Consider the following 24,606-nt stretch of genomic DNA (forward strand, 5'->3'; position numbering starts at 1 on the left):
TGGAATCCAAAGAAAACATTTTTGCAAGGGCCGAGACATGCCGACGTGCCAGCTGCAGCCAGCAAGGGGCAGCCCCCAGCTCGGGCAGCTGGTCACACAGCTTCAGGAAATCACCTTTCCAACAGTTTTCCCAATCTGTCTAGACACTTGCCTGGCTCAGCAAAACCAGCAGGCAACGATTCCGTTCTGAAACATCGGTCACTCACACAACGAAACTATCTGTTGTGACAGATCAGGATCTCTTCACACACTGAGTATAAAACCTATTTCAGAAGACGCAGCCGGACTGTGAGATTCTGCTGCTGGCTTTTGGTCATGCTCCAAAGCCCTTTGCCTTCTCCCACCTGTTACTGAAGGGTTATGCAGGAGAAACAATGAGATTACACAGACTGCCCCCTCTATGCAAAGGAAAGGGTATCCTACTGCCATTGAAATCTAATGGTAAGACATTGCTATCTGGCACAAATGTGTGCTTAATTTTGTAAAAGGCATTAGAAAATACCCCAACATACCCATTTGTAAAACATGCACATTTCACAAATCACATTGCAGGGCATTTAGACAGTTTTCACATGCCATAAGCAAGCTCAAAGAAGAGACCATGGCTAATGGCAAGAAAACACTCAAAATGTAGTCTGAATATAAACAAAAAGGTGCAAATATTAACAATCTTTCCTTAAAAAGCAGCTTAAGTTAGAAGTTAACATTCACAAAGAGACCGCATTCAACCATGCTATGGATTAATACCCAGGAAAAAGGTAAGAATTCCTTTCAGCTACAAGTTATTTAGTAACAAACAGCAGTCTATTCCACGTGACAAAAACTGCAAATAGAATAAATGATGGCCATCAGATTAAGAAAATAAAGAGGAAAAAACCCCACTCAAAAGCAATGTCCTTAATTACACATCGTCTGCTTTCAGCTCTTCTTGCATCTCTACCTCTTTAGCGTTCTACAAACTAACATGTCACTAAGCCTCAAGCCTGCAAGCCGCGTGGGAAGGCCCCAGTTATGTAAGGTGTTATTACAGCAGCAAAGCTGGCCGCTTACCTGAAGGTACTTAAATACTCCAAATAATCACACAGATTAGTGAGCAACTGTCAGAGAAAAGCATTACCTACCTGTAACGTAACCAAGAGCTCCTCTAACACTTGCACATTTAATCTCTTGTAGGTATACGTGCCTTAAGGGCTTTATGTTGAAGATTTTGGGTCTTGCACATTTACTACAGGCCAGCAGGCACAATTAGACTTACCACTATTCTCTGTACTGCCACATGGTTCCAAGTTAAGGAGGATTCCCCAGCCACCAGACTAATTACATCAACAAATCCCATATGTCAACAAAAAAAAACAAAAAAAAAACCCACCAAAAAACCAAAAGAACCTTGTTTTACAGGCAAAGTATTCTTCCTTCAGAGAAGAAGAGGAACTCAGACTCCTAGGAACACCTAGTAGCACTCATATCCCAAATGAAGCGTCTGCTCTAGGTGCTTTGGTTAAAGAACAGTACCCAGTGGAAATATGTAAAGAATCCCAACCTATGGGTGGCAGGCATGGGAGTGCATTTTGGAACAAATCTGAGCTGGTTTTCATTTTTCACATAGTTTCTCATAGGCTCAGGCTCACACAGTCTGCCACAAAAATTAAATACAGCTCTGAGAAGATTTTTGGGAGCAACGATACAGAATAAATTATTGAAAGTAAACAGACCCATGATTCAGAAGTAACTTGGACGACCCTCAATTTGCCCTCACTGGGCAAAGGAGCAAAGCAAGCGCTAGAGTATTTCTAGTTGCATTTCTTCTTCATCAACAGAGCCTTTAAATACAAACATAACATCTCTTAATAAATTTAAGGTACTGCATCATTTACTTGGTCCAGCCTAACTCCAAGGTCAAGACTTTGTTAAAGTGTCAGACTATTGAGGACGACTCCCAGCTTCTCCAGTCCAGTCTTTAAAGGCCTGTATGGCCCTTCACTTGAAGAGCAGCCATTTCTCATATACATTTCCCTCCCCATTTTTTGGCATGCTTAGGTTGAGAAAATGCACATATCCCCCTTGTAACTTCCCTTTTCTCTCTTACCTTTTTGCTACCTGGGAATCCACAGTCCCATAAACAAAGGCACACGCAGCTTTCCTCCCTAACTTCCCTGTCCTGCCAGCATAGTTTCCTGTTTTTCTTGGAGGGGAACTGCCAACCATGAGAAGCGAGCACTGAGCAACAAGCTGGAGAGAGCACTTAGAATATGTGCTGTTCCACACCAGTTATTGCCATTTTAGAGACTGGGAAGCTTTTCACATATTACAAGCCTTTCTGCTACAGAAAAGAATCTGTTGTTACACCACAATAACGTCAAACAAGCACACTGACAAATGCTGGGCTTGATTAAACCATGTTTTTGCTGGCTTTTGGTATCTGTACCACTTTTCCCCCCAGACAACAATGACCAACTTCGGATCCCTATTTTGCCTTCTTCAGCATCCTCAGAAGGCAACAAGAAGGTGATTTAGTCTCCCCCCACTCCCCCAAGCTATGCACATGCTGATGACCAGGTGGCTACCACAGAACTACAAGAACAGCCACCAGCCTCCTCCTTGTCACTTCGCAGGCAGGATACCTACCTGAGGGCTGGATGATCTACTTGTAGATGCTGCTAACCAAATGAGCAAACAGGCTTTTCAATGGCATTAACCTCACACCAGCCAGCAGCATCCAGCTGGCATCTCAGCACAGACAGATTCTCCAGGCACAAAAACATTGAAGCTTCAGAAAAGCTACAAAGCTGTGCAGGGGTACGACCTGCACCCAACCCACTGCTGAAATATCAGAATATGTTTTGGGGCTTTTCGTTTGATTTTACACCAGACGCCTCTACATTAGAAGAGTGTGCTATAAAGTCATTTGATATCATCTGTACACAAGCTAAAAATGGTGTTATAGGTAAAAAACACAACATAAAAAGTGCTCCCCGTTTATAAATACTTCGTAAATCATATCCAGCAAACCTGAGAACAGCCAGAAATGAAGTGTTAATTAGGTTTAGGCGACGCTGAAGTCGTTATTTCAGGAACACCACGTGGCTACACAGACTTGCTTTCCTCACCTACTCCAGGTCCTGCTGCATTCCCTACCAGCACCGCAGAAGTGGATTAAGAGAGTGCAAGAGTCCTCCAGGCACTAATAACTCATTAATTCCTGCTTATCCTTTTATTTAACACATCACGGTGTTACAATTTTTCCCCCCTCGTTAAATACCTGAGAATTTCCTGCTATTTTGGTGTGTTTTAAGCCCGCACAAATCAAAACCAGCTGTTTCCAAGATCAAACATTATGTTCAGTAGGGAAATTACACAGGGCAAGACATAAGTGGCATTGACAAAGAAAAAACTACACTGCGTGTCAACTCTGTGTGATAAAAGACTTGCTCCATTCAACCAGCAGTTGGGCAGTCAGACCATAACAGAAACAGCAAGAAATAAATTTCATTATGAGTTAAACACTTGACTTCTGCATATAGAAGTTAATCATCATCCAGACAAACTTTAACTACAAGGCTTTCCCAGCAATTCTTCACATAAAGCAAAGCTTTCCAACACTGAAAAGTGGAAGTCGTTGAAATAATTCAAGCCTAGATAAAAACCAAAGTGAAGTAAGAAATCTTATCGCATAATCCACATTTCTTTCCTCCTGTTTCACTTTTTAAGCTTCACATTACCAAAAAATGCTGAGATCCACGACCCCACATCTAACTGCCATTCCAGAGAGGTCAGGATCCCAAAACTGATTCCCTCTCCAGGCATCACTGTGCCCAGTGTGATCCACCCCATGATGGGAACACCATTAAGTACTGCTATCAGTTTGCAACCCACAGCATACTCTAACAGCTCAAGTCAGTTTTAGAACTTTTAAACTGATAACCCTATGGTAATATTCAGTTTTAACCCCCCTCCCATGTAAGTTTTACTTAATTACATCCCCAGTACTAGTTTGTATGCCAGACACTTCTGCCATTTATTGCTTGATGCTAGAAATCACAAAAGACTATTTTTTGCTTGTTTGTTTTTGTTTTTTAAATCAGGTTAGTATGTCATGTGCTGGTTCAGAGCAAAACCAGCCAAGTATAAGGAGTTCTGCATGCATGCACATTGCCTGTTTGCAGTTGCCCAGCTTGCTTGCTTTCTAACTTGGGCACTAGAGGGGATGATGAGGCCCCAGCTGTGGTGTAGCCCTGTCCCTCCAAGCTGCATCCACATATGAGTGGCTGTCCCAGCCTGCAGGTGCACAGCCAAACAGGCACAAGGGGCAGCAAGGCTTCTGCTGGGTGTCAGGTTCTCATGCAGAAAGAGCCCACAAAGCAGCTCACCTTCAGAGCAAAGGTGAACTCTACCACGGCAGGTGGAAAAGACGCAGACTGGGGTGCAGGCTTCAGTTTCCATCACATTGATTGAGATCTGTCACCTCCTGCTCTTACAACAGGAAAACAGAGCCATATTTTCAAGACAGGGACAGTGGGAAGAGCTAGACGTAGTATTTACAAATACAGCCTGACACCAACACTGCTGTTTTCTACAATTAAGATATCTGATAGACACCCACACACGCACACAAACATGAACTGAAAGGATGAGCAAGTCTTTGTGACCTATCAGTGCAGCGAGATAAATGATCGCATTCAGGCACAACTGATGCTTAAGAAATAAAAGCTGCTTCTCAAAGTTTCACTGATGATAAATTTCACAGTTGACCTCAACAAATGGAAACACGACAAGAACAGAGCTCCTTCTCCTTTAATATTATACAGGTTTTCCCTTCTCTTCAAACTACAGACATTTGAACACCAGGAGAACTGTCATCTGTGCTCTCATTTAGGCTGCTGCACCTACCATCACAACTAACTGAAAACACAGGCTGGAACTGCTCGCATCTCAGCAGATACACGGCACCTTCTAATGCTTTGTGTGCATTATGCCCAGAAGGCGGGCTGCTATTTCCTTCTCTCCCATCCCTATGATACTCTGCTGGGTGCTCAGAGAGAATAAAAACAGCTGTCAATTTGCAGGAACCCCATCATTCTTTTCTACAGCCAGCTCCCTCCCCATGAAAAACTATCCTTGTTTTCTACTTCCATCACAGAGAATAATAAGGTATGAGAGACTACAGTATGTTGACTAGAAAATAAGAGGAGTGAAACTACATTTATTATCAAGTAGACAGATAAGCAAGGTTTGGATGCAGATAAGCGAGGTTTGGATGAGCCGAGATTGCCACCCCTGGAGGGCACTTTTAATGGATGAGGCTAGATCCCGGTTAATCACAAAACAGAAGTCCACAACAGGAAGTCAATTAAACAATTAATGAGCACTGCACACCAAGTGCAAACAAACACTTGCCAAATCAACAATTTGTCTTCAAGCACAAGGCACAGAAGCTTATCTTCACATTAAACACTGGCTGCTCAGATAAGGAAATAAACCAGCAATCACAGCCTTGCCACTTTAAAAGGGGGAAAATGGTTCAGAGCGCCTCAATTCACTCCCGGCAGCAAATCCGTACATTATCGTGTTATCGGGACTCTCCTCTGGTCTGTAACGCTGACGGTAAAACCATGCTGGCAAATCGAGCAGCTGACTTTGAACACGCTGACCTTGAGCAGGCAAATGACCTTAGCAGCATGTACTTCTGGCTTATTTCATTGCTGCAGCGAAGCAGCCTCACCATCTATAGTAGTCTAGAGCCTCTGGCCACCACCCCCGACTATTTTAAGATATCCCAATACACTTCAGTGATGCACAGTTCAAAGTGATAGAATAACATCTGCTAGCATATTTAAGTGTGAGTTGTTTACAGAGGAATTTTTAGCTTGTTCTCGTACTTCACTTCCCTGACAGAACACTCAAGTTTATTAACAGAGCTTTACTTCCTATTTCCATATCAAAGAAAAATGTGCTGGTGGGTTTTTTAAGCAGGAATTATAGGCATTGTGAATGGAGAAAAACGAGACGTCCCACTTCAGATCAAGCTTATTTTGAAGCTTCAAGTATGTGACAGCAATGGCTGGACTTGAAAAGCAGTTGCTTCCTGGGACATTGATTCCTGCATGACTTCTCCCCTTGATAAAGAAAGCTTATGCCCATGTTTATTTGTAAACCAGTCTCTAACGTGGTATTTTATACATGTAAATTGTCTGTTGATCTGACGTTAGAGATAATTAACAAATCACTGTGATGCAATGGGTTCATGTGTTACTGCTGACTGGTAATAAACCATTATGCCTCCAATCATAATCCACAAAAGGAAAAAACCACTGTGGGTGGGTGCTGCCAGTGGACACTCTCTGGAGTAACCAGAGTGACACGGAGTACACTTAATCACATTTAATCAAGTTACAAAGCCCAGCGAGAAAACAAGTCTGGCCAAGTGCACGCAGCCACTAGGATTATTTCTTTCTTTTATATTAATTTCAAAGGGCCTACAAGAGAAAACAACAACGTGAAATGGAAAAAAACAACATAAATTGTTCGTGTTTTTTAAGAAGCTAAATACATCACAGGTGAATACTGATAAGTAAAAAAGCAGTCCAAGTGCAACAGTCTCAGAGCACACGCATAGCTCTCACTGTAGTCATGGACAGGAATTAAGCCACACAGCTCAGCTCTTCCCCCAAATCCTTTAAAAGAGAAGAGAGAGCACTGCACCCAGTCACTGCTCCCAGCCACAGCACAGTGAGTAAAACCCACCCACAGCTCCAACATTTATCATAAGGGCTGAAGGAGAGGCAGCCTGGAGCCAGCGGCAGATGAACTTACAGTTCTCTTGACAAGTATGCTGGGGCCGAGGAGGAGGGGTTGGGGGTGGATTTATGTACCAGCAGCATCAGGACCACAGAACGCAACAGATATCTCTTTTTCCATCCTGTCTGACTCTCCACGGGAGAGAAATGTAAAAGGAGGAGGAGGGGGAGGGGAGAAGACTGCTCCCATCCAACAGGAATACATCCAGCCGTGATTTTTTTCAGCTCCCTGAGCGCTGCTGCAACACTAGTGACTTTTGGCATTTTGTCTGGAACAGCTCTGTTGATTAGCAACTACCCTTAGTTGGAAAGCAGGAGGAAGGATATCACTGACTCAGGAATGAGCAGACTCCGCTTACTGCTTCTACTCATTAGCTTATCCTTGCAGGCACGCTGCTGAGTAAATTGGGATCGTATTTTACCACCATCACCACTAGAACAGAAAAACAGTTCCAAGCTGCAAGCTTTCCTTTACAGTCAAATACATTCCAGTCTGCAAGTAACCCTCAAGTTCCCCATAAGCCCACCACAGCTTCGGCTGGTCCCCCTTTTTATAGAGACATCAGTTATGCTGCTTCCTTTTCACTTCATTTTCCCCAATTACTTTGAGCAGTTTGAGCATGGATCTCTGGATGCCAGGGAAAGCATCCATCAGGAAACTGATTCTTTACTGTCCAATAGTGTTTTTAATGATAAAATTTAAAGCAGCACAAGCTGAACAATATGATGGAGCAGATGCATTCTTGGAAGGCAGGAGATGAAAGATAGGAAATGTAGCCACAAGTGCAGCTATACAAGCAATGAGAACGATGCCTGTTAAACTGCCTCCTGGCTGCACATGAGGAACATGTAAAGAACTAACACATCAGTTCTTACACCCACACCATCTCAAGTTTGTGATGTTGGGACTTTGGGAATGCTGTGCTTTGTAAGGTTTCGCTTTCAAAACCTCATTTCCTAGGAAGACAATCTCAAAACAAGTCAACAGAAGCCTGATTTCCCTTGGAAAACAAAACCAAACCAAGCCCAAGCAATAGCTCCTCTCCATCAATGACGGGAATTTGCAGTCACAAAGTTCTACCCAAACACTGATACAATGTTGCTGTTACAAACTCTCCCTCTCAGCTTACAATATAAACACAGAAAGGCATTTTACAAACTCGGCATTACAGCCAGGTAAAAAGTGGGAGGAGAATAATATTGGAGAAGAATGAGGCTTTGTCATTCCCAAACCCTGCCAAATAAATGCTATTAGACAGAACCATGCATCTTTTAAATACATATTTCTTATACCTGCTTTGAACAGCAGCCAAATGCCACAGACAACAGTGAGATGCAGAACAAACCTGTGTCATTCGGGTACCACCTAATGAGTAGAACAGAGCTCCTTGACCCGGTACCGGTGTTGCACACAGCTATTTCAAAGGAGAAAGACTCTGCAGAAGCTCCAACAGAAGCTCCTCTGGGATGAGAACAACACAAGAGGAGAGGTCTGCTGTGAAAGCAGATCCAAGAAGCTCCCTCTGAACACAACACTGAGGACACACACAAGCTCTTTGCACGACAATGGAATCTGCTAAATGAAAGTAAGTGTAGGCTCCCTGGGCAAGTCAGCAGAACTACCTGGATCATCTTGCAACAACGATGCTGTGCAGATTAATGCTCCTTGGAATCCAACATTTTGAAGCCTCTCTTCTCACCCTCTTTTCCCAAAACACGTATAACCTTATGAGAGAGACAAAGAAAAGGAAAATGACTCCATGAGCAGAACGCTGTGCCTTGGAAAAGCTTTCGACCTCAGTGGATGAGCATGAGACTAGAGACTGAGAAATAAGAGGCAGTTGTTGATTCCTCCGCTTCCTAACCTACACTTTGGGGGGGTAAAAGAAGCTTTTAGTCTTGGATGGAATGCTTGTTTTCCTGATTGAGGGCACTGGTGATCAAGAGAATAGATGACCAACATGCTTATGCCATTTCCATCTGTGACAAAGGCCTGAGCACCTACGCTGTACATAAAAGGGTCTTTTTTCCTTCCAAGAAGTATACACTGCTTAGATCACTCATAAAAGGTCAGCAGTCTTAAAGTGTGAGACCAACAGCAAAGAAAAGGCATCAAATACCAGATCCCTCTATCCCATAAATATTAAAGCCCAGGCCAGCGTAAAAACCACATGTAATACAGACACCATCTTTAAGGTAAACACTACTTGGAATAACACTTCACCTTTGAAACAGAAACAGCCTTGCTGTTGATGTTTATTTATATCATACACTCCTTGCAAGTACATAATCTAATTCCTGGCAATAATCTCCAAAAGGTAATGCAACATGTCAAAAAGCATGTTCGTATTTGTTTTTAACCACTTCTTTCTCTGCTATTGAGTAAGAGAAAGGGAAACATAAGTCACCCCACTGTCCATTCACCTGGCTACATTACACTCCTTGCTTTAAGACCTAAATCTTGTATTATTACTTGTATTTCCAACTTATTACTCACTTCCACATACAGACCCAACATACTGTACTACCACTGAAAAAAAGCGTAACAGAAGATTTTGCTGCCTCCTCCATTCCAGCAGCGCATCATTCACGACAGTCTCATACACAAGAAAAAAAAGAGAACATGGTGATAAGATAAAAGTGTTTTCATTCACTTCTGCACAACTTCTTTACGTGTTTCTCCGGTTCACCCAACAATGACAGGCATGTGCTTCTAGTACTGAAAGGGCAAACCTCATCCTTGAGAACAGCTATTGCATAAGTAACCTAGGAACTCTACCAAGTTCATATTGCTTCCAGAAGAGCTCTTTCCCTTCCCCTGCTGCACTGTACAAGTTTAAAGGTATTTTACTCCATTTCTCTCTGCAATCTCGGATCCTAAAACAGCTGTTTAAAAGCAAAACAAAATCCCACAGCCTCATAATTTTTTCTTTAAATTCTTGAGCTTGGTGGAGTGCTTTTGAACATCCAAATAGCTCAAATTTCACATTATGCTGGCAACGAAACGGATATTTCCTAGACAGTGTGTTGTGCTCATCACTTGGTGAATCCAAACCTTATGCACTATCACCTCTGAATGGATAGAAATCCCCACTGGTAAGAACTACAGGTGAAGCTCGTGATAATACATGCACAGGTTAGCAAAGAAACAACTCCAGATACAAAAATACAGATGTGATCACACTATAAGCGTAACCCTTTTGAACTGTAATTAGATTGACTTATTTTGAAGCTGTAAGTGGCAAGAAAACTCAGCTTTTAATTAGAACAGTATATGATCTAAATAAACATATAGCACTGCAGGAGTTCTCAATAAGTCTCAATTGCAGCTCAATTTTTTTGAAGGGTTTGTTTCAACATGTCGTAAGTCAAACAAGTCAAACCTGCAACATCACTCCCACCCTCTCATAACACAACAAAATTTAAGTACATTCTGTGATTAAGAATATTTTACCGAGTAGCTGCTTAGCTGATTGACAAGCAGCACAACCTCTTGCAAAATATATTCCATCTAAAAACAGTGTGTTCTTGGAAGGCTTTCTCATTCCCTGAGAAAGCATTTCCTCTCCAGAGCATTTCTTCAGTCAAACTCCTACTTTTCTAATATTATTTATCTTGGTCAGGTACTTCAAAACAATAAAACAAAGTCTGAGAAACTGCCAAGCTACACAGGGTTAACTTGAGTCACTCAGTCAGTTGGGAACCACGCATCCATAGTGAAATCCAACCTGCTAAGAACCTTTCCTGAACTAAACTTTGAGATGGAAAATAAATAAAGTAAGTAAATAAATAAATGAAAGCCCAAAACCAAACAAAAACCGCAAAACTTAAACCCATTTCAAAACGATCTTATTCACCTTGGAGATAATATTGGAACTATGCAAATAAACAGACTCTAAGCTAAACATGTCAGACTCTCTCATTTGTATGTTTGTTTAAAAAACAATAATCATAATAAGCCCTGATTTAAATGCTACTTCACAGAAGGACTGTAAAACTACCCAGGATAAAGAGAGTATTTTACTTAACAGTCTGAATATTTACAGTGCACTTCGGTGCCACTTAGTAACTGGGAATTTTAGGTGCACGTGTTATATCTCTCTATAAAAACATCATTCAGTCTTAACATGGAGTTTAGCTATAATGAAAAGTTCCTACCCTGAGCCAAGGAGGGTGTACAGGTCTGAAAGTTTATGCTTAAAAGAGAAGTAGAAATAATACTTCTGAACACTCATAATAAAAACATGCTTACTCATGCTTTAGAGTCCATAATGTAACACAATAATCCAACCTACACACAAGGCACAGAGGCCCCGCTCCGTACATAGGTCAAAATCCTATATAAAGTATAGCTGTTAAGGAGCATAAAGCCAAACAAAACAAACCAACAGCTAAAAATGTGTGTATGAGCAGCTGAACACAGTTAACAATGCTGTGTGTGAGCCATGTGAAGCAGAGAAAACCAATGTGAAACTAGACACCGCAGAATCAAGTATGACAATAGGACCACCCAGCCTGGTCGCCTACAGCCACCTCCCTTTGCCAGCTGTGAGGCAGAAGGAAGGCAAGAGAGATGGCAGCAGCTCACAGTCATCTGCAATCACATCTGTAAATCAAAAAGCCAAAATAAGTGATTTTTGGACTACGCATCTTGAATATCTGCTGAACTATGGAGACATCTACTCTCAAATATAGCCTTGCAGAACTCACACTGCCCTTTCAGAACTTGCACGTTTCTGTCTGAGGAGCCTGGAAATACAGTGACTTGAATGGTGTAGAGCTTTTTAACCTGAGAGCTCCCTTGACTGTATTTCATTTGTATTTCTCACATATAGTGTGGGTATGCATCAGACAACAGGATTTCCCAGTTAAGTTTTCTGTTGATCGACTATGCATACTTTTTCAACACTTAGCTGCAATTTGTAATTAAATAACATGGAAATTTGAGCGATTAATAAGAATACTTTACATAAGGACAGCACACGAAATGTTCTTGTTTACAAGCTACGGTTAAATAACAGTTAGATCCTTCTGGCATGAGCTACAATCACCTTTGTTTCGTCAGGCCCAGAACTGCATTGCACAAGTTTTCACTTCCAACATGAATAGCTGAAGCATACTTAAAATTGTCTTTAGATTACTCATTGTCCTAGTTTACCAGCTTCTTACTGACTGTGTGGAGACAGGCAGTACGCAGGACGTATAACTGCCAACAACAAAGCAGAATGAAGAAGGGGTTCAACCCAGACAAATTCAGCTTACAAAGGAAACAAAGCCCCTCAGGTGGTAAGTATTAATGGCTTTTACATGTAACACCGATGGGATTGCTTATACTAAATAAAGATTAAAAACAACATCAGAAATACACAATCATGTTAAGGCCAATGTAGAACGCAAGCATTTACCAAAAATCACTTTAAATGTCCTCCTGGTATCACCTTAAATGTTTAAGTACCCTCTCTAACTCAGCAGCTCACTGAAATCTATGCTGCTGAAGAAACTCAATCAGAACTAAGTTTATAAGAACAAGGCAAAATATTTACAAGCAGTGGAGAAAAACAGAGGAGTTTACATAATCTTTGGCAACAGTATATAAAATATGGCATATCTAGTACACTGTCCAGCTGCTTACATAAAAGTTCTACTAGGAAGGCAGAAAAGGAACACTAAACAAGCAAGTGAAGACTAATTTCTGTTCCAGTTTTCTTTTTCCAGTCTCACCCGAGGTCTCAAGATAGCATTTAGTGATGGCTGCAGACAGAGCAAAACAAAACACACGTCTAGGAAAAAAATTAGCTTATGAAAATGTTCCAAGCAAATATTCGTGTTTAAAACAGTGACCAACCATTCAACCTTGGCATGATCTACATTGCCCTTGTGTCTTCCAAATTATTATGAGTTACCTCAAAGAGTAATTAATTAAACCATTAACTTCATTAAAAATAACATCCATTACATGTTAATAAAAAAGTAAAAGACACCTACCTATAATACCGGGATTGTAAATAGGTTGAACAAATAGTCTTTGATACATGGCTGGCAGACCCAAAATCTATTACTTTAACCCGGTAAGGCTGCCGAACAGGATCCACCAACATAATGTTCTCTGGTTTGAGGTCAGCATGGATTAAACCAAGACTTTTTAGTTTTTTCAGTGCAGTGGCCACCTGTTGTAGAATAGGCCGTATTACTTTCAGTTGCAGAGGGCTGAATTTGTTTTGCTTCAGGAAGTCATACAAATTCTGTTCCAACATCTCAAAAACCAGACAAGTATGGTTACGATGCTGAAAGCATTCGTAGGCTCTCACGAAATTGAATTCATCAGCATTTTCAGTACTTAGCCTTGCTAATATGCTCACTTCTATTTGTCCTTGACGTGCGTACGAAGGATGATTCTTCAAGATTTTGATTGCCACAATCTCATTTGTCCCCCTTTTCCAGCATTTCACCACTTGTCCGAAGGTCCCTCGCCCAAGGAAATCAAGAACCTCGTAAGTATTTTTCACAGAGCACAAAACCTCATGCTGTACCAGCTGGTAGTCTCCATCTCCGCTTGTACCAGTTTGTTTTGAAGTCGCAGCAGTTGTCACAACTGTCACTGGGTTTCCTACATTGGTTTGCAACATCGCAGGCAATATGGACAGTTCATCAACGATCTGCATCGTGCTGCTTTGATTATCTAGCTCTTCACTCTTACGCTTCAATCCACATCGCTGGGGTCCTTCCAGTATATCTACTCTGCTTCCTTGTGTCCCAGTCTGAGGTGCTTCCAACTGAGCTTGCTGCGCCTGCGCTGCTAACGCTTTTGTAGCACCTGCAATATATTTTAAAGCAACAGCATTTGACTGCAACAAAACGTTCTGTCCTCGAGGTCTGTCAAATGGGTTTTTAGTCTGAAGGAAAGCGCTAACCCTGTGGGGAGAGATTCCAAAGTTTTTACCATTCACATAGATTTGCGGGTAGGCTCTTTCGTGGTACACACAACTGCTTGGTTCTAGTTTGAGTTTTTTCACACTACAAAAGGCACTTGACTGGGTTTGATAAACATATGGTGGATAGACCAAGACTTGTGAGGCCATACCTGCAGAGGGAGAGAAAAAGAAAGCGGAGGTAAGAATCCAACATTGAACATTTCTGAGGTTTGCAGCACTTTCCTCATTTAAAACAAGCAAACAAGGAAAGAATCAGGACAGAAGTATATCTGCCAAGCTAGCTAGCTTAATGCAATCTTGTCTTTAGTTTCTTGTGGAAAATGCAAGGTCATCAATCCTGCCCGGTGCAGAGTCTTCAGCACACAGACTGCAGCAGGGCTCAATAGATAACATTTTCCACTCACCACACAGGGCAGAAGTGAGACAGTCTGCAGCAGGCAGTGCTAATGATTTTTGATGTGGAAGAACTACCTTTGTGCATAAGGACAGTTTTCATTCTAAACCTCCTCCGTTTCCACATACAAGGATACCATAGTCTTCAACAACTAAGGATAAATAACTAATTCAATTACATATATATGATGCAAAATAACTTAAGTGCCCTTATTTGTGAGCTGACCCTGCCTATCATCCTACCTGCCCACCATAGGAACCAGCAGGCTTTCAAGAGAAGATGGCCAAACAACACAACAATCAGTACTCCAGGAATTTCACTGCCAAGAAAGCAGCAGTGCCTGACAGGGCCCAAAATACCTTACATGTGTACATGCTTATATAAACAACTGTCATGTTCTGGATAAACTAAAATGTAGAGTAATTATTCTACACACACACACACACACAGATATACACATACATTTCTGCCAATGCAATTACTTCATTGCTAAAAGAGAAATGAAAATTAAAAGACTATGGATCATTTTGACTTTGGAAGTCATAGGAAGGCTGAACCCAAAGGTTTGGTCTGATCGACACTACATATCTCCAGCACAGGCCTTACCCAAACCAAAAGCTGAGTGAGCCAACAGAACACCAGATAGGAAACTATAGCAGCACCATGTCCTCACATATGTCAAGCAATCTCAACTCCACCTTAAAACACAGAGACAGAACACCTCACAGATGCCATAACTCCCAGCTCTTCAGACCCTGCTGTGTACCACTCCAGATCTGTCAAACACCATCTTGAACCTTTGTGGCATGGAATGCTGAACGCTAAGAAAAGGCACTGACACACCATCGCAAAACACACGTAAACGTCCTCCAGATTTCTTGAATCCTCTCTTAAACAACACGCCCTGTTAAAGAGCGCTGTGTTTAAATTGAGAAATATCCTTGTGAACACCTAATATGGCTTTAATTTACATCGATTTTAGTACATCAGCATATCAACACTACTACACAAAAATACAAAATGCCAAAGAAAAAAAAAAAAAAAGCCAAATTGAAATACAATTTAATTCTTCGGATAAATCCTTCTAATTGACCACTAAATCTTGAAATTCTGACCCAGTTCAGGAAATGCTTTAAAAACCAGCAGCAGGCCCAGGCACGGTGCTGCAGCTCTCCCGACAGAAGGCAAACACTCCACCAAAGCACTGCTGTTGCTAAGTGAGATGATCCTGCTCTCACGTACTGTACAACCTTGTTTCTTCAAGCTTGCTTAGCATAACCTAGGTGTTGTCTGCTCCGCCTCACTTCCACACCCCCATAAGGCTTTGCTTTAGGTGAAGAGCACACAGGGATCAGGGAATAAAAAAGAAGCCTGGCATGGCCACTCCGTGTCAGGCCCAGCCTCCAATTTAGACAATAGATCTGAACATTAAACAGACACAGCAGTCCAGCCACGTCGCTAAGCTCCTGACAGAAACAGCTCCAGCCCGCATGGCCAAAGCTGAGCCCTGTGCCAGACCCGCAGGCTGAGGGCTGCTGCACTGTACCCTCTGTGTCCTCCTTGGGCCCGACCCACGCTGCTGCCCCCTCTGAAGGGATAGACATCCAGGTGGCTGCTTGGGAAAAGGAAAGCAGCCCTCAGCTCCAGCTGCCACCATGCAGGTCTGCTCCCAGATCAGAAGAGTTTCTTGAACTCTTAGATGACACACCTGGGAGAACAACTTGTAACACAGTTATGGCAGACTAAACTAACAGACAAATTTCACTCCAGAAAAAGAAAAAAGGGTCTTCAAGTTCTTTAGGTGCATTTAACCTCTTGCTTTCCCCTGTTGCTTCTCCCTTGCCACCACTGTTTTATTGTTTCAGACAGAAGTGCACTCTCTGTACTAGAGCAAATGAAACGAAATACATGAGATCAGCACACAGCTTACTCTGCACAATGCTGATGGAGGTCTCCACTTTGAGAAGCGATGGTTATTAATAGAATGAGCTCTCCTCCACCAGCTGAAAACCCAGCCACATATACAGACAGCAGAGTGGGGTGAGCCTTAAAGAGAACAGGAGAACACCACGGCTCCCCTTCCTGAGACAGCACTGACACGGTGGTGTGGGGTTTTGCTTCACTGTGTTGGTATTTTGGAAGATTTGGCTTACAATGTGATCTTACAGATAACTACACTGCAAAGAAGAAAAGATTACCACGTTACAGTGCTGGTTTTGTAGGTGTTTCTAAAAGAGCTGTGCTAGTTAAAGACAGCAGCACACTGCATATTTTCACCTGCCTGAAGCGATTGCCCCCTACCCCAGCTTGTCACAAACCATTTCATTGGGCTTACACTTCTTTCTGCTCCCGCTTCCTCATACAAACTGCAGCTTGTCAGACTACATCTATATTAACAAGCAGGACAGCACAACAGGACAGGGACCCATACAGCAAAGCAGCTGGTGCTGAAGGAAGGAAGATCATGCCGTGCTTGTTTTGGGGAGCATACTCAAGCCTGAACGCTCACGAGCAGCTGGAGTACATCTTCCAGTTACACTGCATTTAAAACCAAGTCCAAACTTGTACGCAAGACCATCACAGGATGCAAAGCAAACAAAACAGGCTGGAGAGTCACTGAAGAGCACAGTCTGCACACAAAGCACTAGAGGGAGGTTTGACTACTAGGGAAACTTCAGACTTGATTTTCATTGCCTTTACACTCACAGACATCTGTCCATTCCACCCCACACTGTTCCAGCCCTCCTCCCCCATGCACAGGATGATCCACTTCTCCGTCTGCACCTTCCAGCCAAGCCTCCCTTTAGACAAACCAAGCCATGAACCCACAGCCGCTGCCCTGTGGAACGGAACACTTATGGTAAAGCACTGCTCATTTTCACCTAGCCACACCAATGCTCTTTGCTAGAGTCTTGAAACTAATTCTCCAGCCTTCCCAAACAGCCCTAGACAAATCCATAAACATGACAAATTTGGCAGGCTGGAACAGCCTTGAGAAGCACAGGCTGTTCCAGGCTTGACCACCATTAATAATTAACTTCAGAATGACATTTCCTCCTGATAGAGAATGGGGGTGGGGGAAAAGAGTAATGAGAGTTAGTAACAGCACTGAGCTACAGTTCAGGAAAAAAAACTGCCATGCTACAGCTTGAATTGAGTAAAATGAACAGGGCTTTCCAGTGCCCCAGCAGCACAAGCCTTAAATTGCACCTTCTGGTGAAAGCCCTGCAGCACAACCTGGCCCAGGGCACAACCTAATGCTACGGTTACACTTTAACTACAGAAAACTTGTTTTCCCACTTCTTTCACCTCCTTGTCACGGGAAACTGGGGGGGGGGGAAGAAAGGGGGAGGGTTGTTTTGGCTTTTTTTGCATTAGGTGCTACCTGTCTCTTGAAGCTATTTAGCAAAGGCACAGCTAAATTAGTCGCCCTCTCTTTCTGCTTTGGCGCTGGTGGCACCTTGGATTTAAGGGCAGGTTTGGCTGCATCGTGGAACAAGCTGTGCTGCTGCGGGCCCTTTCATCCCAGTGCCCTGTTAAAGCCCAGGAACGCCCTTACTTCAACGACACTATCTGTAACAAAGCACCGGTAATCAAGATAGCTTGGAATGTAAGGAAGGAAAACACACCAGGAGTGCCAGGAGTGCAGAGACAGACCCAGGGAACCCAGCTACCCTGCAGCCATTCCTGCCAACCAGCAGAGCCCCAGCATGATGGCACAAGGCAGCAAAGCAAAGGAGAACACACAGAGCGGCTCACCAACATGCCCTACCTCAGGAGTCGTTTCCTCCCAGCCTTAGAGGTGCAGCCGGACTGGGACTGCATGCCCAGAGGGGTGCGGAGGCAGGAGCACAGCCAGCACCTACAGGCACCTACCAACACGGCAGAGCCCTGGGACAGCACCGCAGAGCCGGGAGTATTGGACAGAAATGACAGGCAGAACCAGGGAGTAAAGCACGTCTATTTGCAAAGAGACCTCTCAGAGCTTTGGAATCCTCGTGTAGCAGACGCCAACAAGGCTACAGAGCGGAGCTGCGGATCCTTCACCTCCTGCCAGCGCCGCGTGGAGTGGGCAGGGTTAGGCAGGCTTTATAAAAGTCACAGCATGAAGCAATGATAAAGCGATCGAGTTCTGCAGCTGCGAGATATAAAGTTACTACCTGCTCCAGAAACACGTTACCAGGCTTGTTTGTGCAACATCTGGGCGCTTAGACAGGACACGGTAACAGAGCTGCAGTGATAGCAGAAATCAGACCTCAATTGCACTGCTACATTCTTCCACAAAAGAAAACAAAAGTCGGTATTTCTTTTACCCATACAAGGTGTTCAATACGGGGTGCCTTTAAACTGAATTACTGGGTTGATCGAACAGCTGGTTTTGGAAAAAATACCCTGAATGAGAATGCAGCAGATTCTGCTTCTAACCGCTGAACTTGTGACTTGGGAAACCACAGAAAGATATCAGCAACTGCAGCAACAGAGGGCTCTGCTCACAAATACATTTGCATTGGTTAATGAAAAAAGAAAAAGCAAACACCAAAACACACCTCAATGGAAACAAGTTTGGCCAAGTGTGATACCAACAAGTCACAGCGCCGCCACCTCAGTGCTTGGAAACTGAACGCCACGTGGTATTTAAAACAAATGGATTTTACATTAAACGTCAGCGTGAACCCATGAGTCGATGCCACCATTTGTACCAGCAGCAAGACCAGAGAATACAATCGCTACATTCACATTTTCCACAAATACCAACAGCTACATCTTATGATTCCAGTATGACTGCTTAAAAAAGACAAACGGAACAATATTTAAAGCATCTATTTTTATGCGAGGCAAGAAGCTGTTATGCAACTGAAAAGAAAGGAAACAGAAGTTGTATCTGCCACCAGCTCCCAATTAGACCACGCTCCCTACATCAGAATGTGCCACCATCAACACAAATGGCACGCTGCAATCCGCCTGCGCTTCGACGGCCTAATCTCTTCTTTTAAGAGATTAATTCTGTTTGAACCTGGAAATAGGAGAGACCCACCGAAATAAAAGTCTGTGAAGCCCTGACAGCAGCAGAGCCCTCAGTTCTGTTTGCAGGCATGGGAAGCAGCACCCAGAGACACCAAATGTAGCTCCCCATGAATACAAGCCTTTGTGGCTATTGTCCTCATTGCTACTAAAGCTTTGTGCCCAGACTTCCAACTTGGTGTGGAATTTTCAGAAGAGTTTCTTCTCACACTGAAGACATGGAAGCAGCACTTCCTGTAGGTAAAACCCCCATTAGCAATGTATACTCTCCTCAGAATGCTGTCTTTCGCTTCCTAGCAAACCAGTAGCAGTATTAAGCTATACTGTAATATTTCCCAAAGCCATCAGTGCAGCAAATTTCTCCCCTATGTAGAACTTACTGATGTAACCATACAGAATGACGTGCAAAAGGAGAGCACGTACAATCCCAACAGCTAGAGCGCAGTACTGCTAAGCTCAAGCCAAGTTTTTCACCTGCTGTGCTCCTTTCCATGTAATGATCTTCCTATTTGTAAAAGAAATGAGCTTTTGACTCGAGCCATCTCTTCAACTGAGTGTTATAAACACAGTCTCAAGGAGCACTTGCCACAGAGAGCTCCCAAAACACTCCTTGAGAAAAACTCCCAAGTTCCCCTGGCAGAGTCACAGCAGGACATTAACTCGCAGCATCACATTAACTCACAGCATCACTTCCAAAACCACAGAGAAAAGGTCTTCAAAAAACAACACCCTTTCGAGTATCATGAAAGCAACACGTTCCTATCAGACTGACCACTGATTAATTCTTTGCCTCACAAAATAAGTTTATATTAGTAGATAAGGAAAGGGGAAACAAAGAGCCTTTTTCCTTCTCTTAGGAATGAAGCTTGCTCCTTCAGAAAAGACCCATAAGGCTGCAAGCACCAAACTCCCTGCACTGATGAAATAGATGCAATGGGGGAGGTTCCAGTTTCCTAGAACTATGTTTCCAGGAAAACAGAGGCAGGAAGGCACTCACACGGCAGTGATGTACACCAGCAGCTATTCAGTCTAAAGGCAGAAAGACATCCTTAGAAACTAGCTGGAAAAATAAAATAAATGCCCTGAAGATTGCTCAAGTTCCACCAATTGTTACGTACCAACTGAGGCAGAACCTGCATGACACAGGAGAGGAGAACAAAACACTCCGGCCCCACAAGGAGTGCAGCTGTACTGTGACTGCAGTTCCAGCTGCAGGCATCCGAAAGGAGGTTCTCCCATCCAGGACTGAGTTTATTCTCTCCCCTCCTCATTGCCAAGAGGTGAGACCTGCTTCCATTTCACAGCTCACGTTCCACCTTGGAGTAAAGCACAGCTCAGGTACAACTCCTAAAGCGACTCAAAGCAAACCATCTCAGGTAGCAGACCCCACTCACAGCACGGCTAACACTCAGCAGTACTGCGCTCTGTTACTGGGGTCATTGCTCAGGGAAATGCAGCTGTCCCCTTGCATTTGGTTGGCTTTATCCTTAAACCACAATGATACAAATGGGACCCTCAATAGAGTGCTAGGACATGGCCTTTCTTGTCCCAGAATTTTCCACCTTTTGGAAAATGGTAGAAGAGTCCGCCAGCTACCTGAATAGGGAACTGCGGTCTGCATGCATGTATCTGGTGAGTAATGGTTATACAAACAGGAAGGGATTTTCATCTGATAATAGCCGATGCTTTACATGAAAAGCATTAGTCATGTGTGTAACATGCTTAAAAACAGTACTAAAACAGGGGTTTTTTAGCAATGGTAAATTACATTAGCACTAATGGAAAGAGTCATATGAACGTGAGATGACTCACTTTAAATACAGTTTTTCTGACAGCAGCGTCATTCATATCACACTATAATAAATCTGCACGTAACAATCCATTGAATTTTTAATCATTAGGATAGTTGCTGTAGCTTCGATGATACTAAAAATACACCCAAATATTTGCTAACCTGCTTTATCCGCAGATATTGAACTCTCTCTTGTTTCCTTGCTGTGTTTCAGAACCTGAACTCTGGGTCTACTGAAAATACACAGTTAATAATATTGGGAGTGTTCTAAGAGTGCAATTTCAGATTGATTCCAAGTCACTGAATAAGAGACATTCAGAATCAAACTCCTTGATTTCCCTTGCTTAAGAGATACTCCAGGTATGCGGCAAATCTTGTTTTTAAGCAACACGGCTAAAACAGAGATTGGCCTCATTTAGTCAGAAAGGTGCCCACTCTGCTAATTGAAAGCAGCTCATCTGCTTGTCCGCTATTCTGAAGTTAATGCTTCTGAAAAGAAATACTGCTTCAGCTTCTCTAATGTTAGAGACCGAAGCTCTAAATTAAACAGGTCTCTAGAAGGGGGTGGAAAAAGCCAAGAAGAGGTTACAGGATTTCCCAAGCCTTATGCTCCATTCTAAGTTACTTCAGGTTGACTAGAGGGTGCTCGCTGCCTGCAGAACAGAGAGAAGGTAACCCAGTGCTTACCCATTTCATAGCGCTGCCTACTGAACGTTGCTTTAAACGTTGCCATGGAGCCTGCAGAGCTCTTGAAGGCACGCTGCCCACTCAGCGGCCATCTCTAAAATGCTTGGTACTTATTCTTGCTAATTTCTTCCCATTTGGTTTCGTGTGTGACCCCAACAGAATCACAGAATGACCCGAGTTGGAAGGGACCTCAAGGATCATGTAGTTCCAACCCCCCTGCCTGGCAGGGCCACCAAACATACATATTTACTACATCAGGTGGCCCAGGGCCCCGTCCAACCTGGTCTTGAACACCTCCAAGGACGGGGCATCCACAACCTCCCTGTGCAGCCTGTTCCAGGGCCTAACCACTCTCCTAGTGAAGAACTTCCCCCTAACATCCAACATAAATCTTCCCTCTTTTAACTTAAAACCATTTCCCCATGTCCTGCTATTGTCAGCCCTTTCGAAGAGTTTACTCCCCTCCTGGGAGTAAGTTCCCTTCAGGTATTGAAAGGCTGCAATGAGGAACCCCAACCACGCAGTTCTCAAGTGTAGTTCTAGATACCTGCAGATCTCTTACACATCACCCAAGAATGAGTTTTTCTTCCAAGACTCAAACTATAAGTAATACAGACGCTCCACTTCACCTCCCGCTGTCAATCAGGAGAGCTGAAGAAGCAAAAATACTATTCCAAGGGCTTATGAACAGAGACACGAATCTTGCAAAAAGTTCCCACCACCAACTTCAGCTCTCACCCCCTTCATTTTCAAATACAAGAAAGCATAAGAGCCCGCCTCAAAATAAGCACTTGGCCAGCTGCTAATTTATATAATCCATCTGGAGGAACTTCATAACTTTGCTGAAGAAGCGCAAGGATGTTTTCTTCACCAGAGGAATCCTATGCCAAGAGTTCTGGAATTCTTGCGGAGCTGCAAGGCAGTGCAGTCAGGGAAGGGGAGAAGCTTGGAGAACAGAAGCACGCAAGCCTTTCTGAGGTATGGGAGCTAGACAACGGTTGATTGCTAAACTCAGCAGTGAATGCATAACAGAGAAGTGCTGGTATTGCCACTGGGACATCCTACTTTCCAGGCCATTCTTTTCCACATTCCCCCTCAGAGACCAGGTGTCACCTGCCCCATCCTGCCACCAGCCAGCACAGCAGGCCGCCCCAGCTCTGATGTTTCTGCACTAGCTCCCCACAGAGCCCTGCTCACAAAGTCGCTACATACACATCAGTTGTACATCACAATGTCAGCTCAACCAGAAAGTTTTCTCAGGCATACAGCTCTGCATTTAACATCAGTCTGAAATACAGGGCACAGCGCTATCATTTGGGACTGAATATTATCAGCGGGCTTTTCTCCTGCTTGCACACAAAAGCCAACAACAAAACTCTCATTTCTAAACGCGAGGCTTTGTTGAGAGCATCTCTTTTTATATAACCGGCCCACTGGCAGAACAGAAACCAGCAGAAAGAGGATATGTACTTAAATGAAAGTTAAAAAGAAAACCGACTGAAGAGCGTGATCCCCTAAAATAGCAAGGACAAGAACATTCCTAACCATGCAAGTTTAGGGAAGGAGAGCTCAGTGAGCCTGAGTTTTTGGGTGAGGGTCAGCAGCTGCCTCTCTAACCCCTGTTCTAACCACGGGGGGGGGGGGTAAACCAGCACCGTGCCCCCAGGACATCCCTATGCAAGGTGGTGGGAGCTAAATGGGAGCAATCAGCCCCAAAACAGCTTTTTGAAACTCCCCTCCAGATAACAGCGTTTGTTTTGAAGCTGCTGCTACAAGGCACAGCGCTAGAGGGGCAGCACACGCCAACAGTAAGATCTCCATGAATGATGCTGACTGCAGGATCAAGAGCTGAAGACGGTTCCTCCCCACACCCTGTCTCTGTTTTGTCTCTGGCACCTCGTTATGTAGCCTCTCTCATTTCCCCGTTTTGCCAGGGAGCTGCCTGGAAGGCAGGAAGGAGGAAAAATACAAACACAGAAAGCCTCAAACAAAGGAAAACCTCAGATGGCAGCAGAGCCCTGCATCGGGGGCGGCCTCCTGAGCAGTATTTTAACCCCACTTCACCGCAGGGGATGGCAGCCAGGTGACCCCGAGGCACATAGACACACCGAGCCGTGCACCACCTCGGTGCGAGCATCTCCCCAAACACAGCACCCGGGCACAGCTACACCACGCCCCGCGCAGGGATCAGAACCGGCACCACAAGGCAAGCCCCCAGCAAGAAGCACGGTGCACAAAAACCCATTCCTGCTTCATGCGGTCACACGCATCTCAGCGCGCTGCTATAAATGGTTGGGACAGACTGCGCTGTCACCGCTGCCCCGTCCCGCTCTGTTTTCTCCCGGTAAGCTCACGGTAACACCTCGCTCGATTTACTTGCGATCTCACCGTGCTGCTTCGTAATACAGCCTTGACCTATTTTCCAGATGCTTAATTAATCTCTTTGCAGGCTGCCACGCTTACAAGGCAGCTCTTTCTTGTGCGAATTTTAAACTTAGAAGCCTCCCACTGATCGTTCCGTTAAGGAATTGTTATGTCAGAACAGAGTCCGACACAGGCGTACAGCATCGACACAAAAAACAATGATCTCTAAACAGGTAAACACACAGTACTCGCGGTTGAGAGAGATAGGCTAAAAATCAAAATACAAAAGAAAAAAAGAAAAAAAAAAAAGAAAAAAGAAACAATAATAATATTATTTTCAAACCCTCCGAACCACGCTGTTTCCAACGGCGCTATTCGGATTTCCAGCTGACGGACCGGTCCCGCAGCCCCAGCCCGCCCGGCAGCCCCGCGGGAGGGGCGGCCCCGCGCTTGTTTACGGCAACCAGCGGCCAACGACGCGCCGCACAGGCCGGTAACGGGCAGAGCGGGCGCTGGGAGCCGCCTCCCGCCGACGAGGAGCCGGCAAAGAAGAAACTTCGGGGCGAGGGCGGCGGCGGAGAGCATGGGGGGGGGGGAAGCGGAGCCGCCCGGGCCTCGCCC

General features: G+C 44.0%; 1 protein-coding gene across 4 annotated transcripts in view; it reads right to left on the bottom strand.

Annotated features, from left to right (window-relative positions):
* The window catches only part of HIPK3 (homeodomain interacting protein kinase 3), an 83,166-nt gene that overhangs the window by 32,844 nt on the left and 25,716 nt on the right, over positions 1 to 24,606 (bottom strand). For 2 of the 4 annotated variants that reach the window (XM_015863468.2, XM_015863466.2), the window contains exon 2: positions 12,780 to 13,875. In XM_015863468.2, coding sequence (XP_015718954.1) covers positions 12,780 to 13,873 — 1,094 coding nt within the window. In that variant the 5' untranslated portion in view covers positions 13,874 to 13,875. Of the gene's footprint in view, positions 1 to 12,779; positions 13,876 to 17,892; positions 18,140 to 24,328; positions 24,349 to 24,606 lie in introns of those variants that run through there. The other 2 variants (XM_032444758.1, XM_015863467.2) reach the window with 2 other exon arrangements.

Source organism: Coturnix japonica, chromosome 5 (genome assembly GCF_001577835.2).
Source record: "Coturnix japonica isolate 7356 chromosome 5, Coturnix japonica 2.1, whole genome shotgun sequence".
NCBI lineage: Eukaryota > Metazoa > Chordata > Aves > Galliformes > Phasianidae > Coturnix > Coturnix japonica.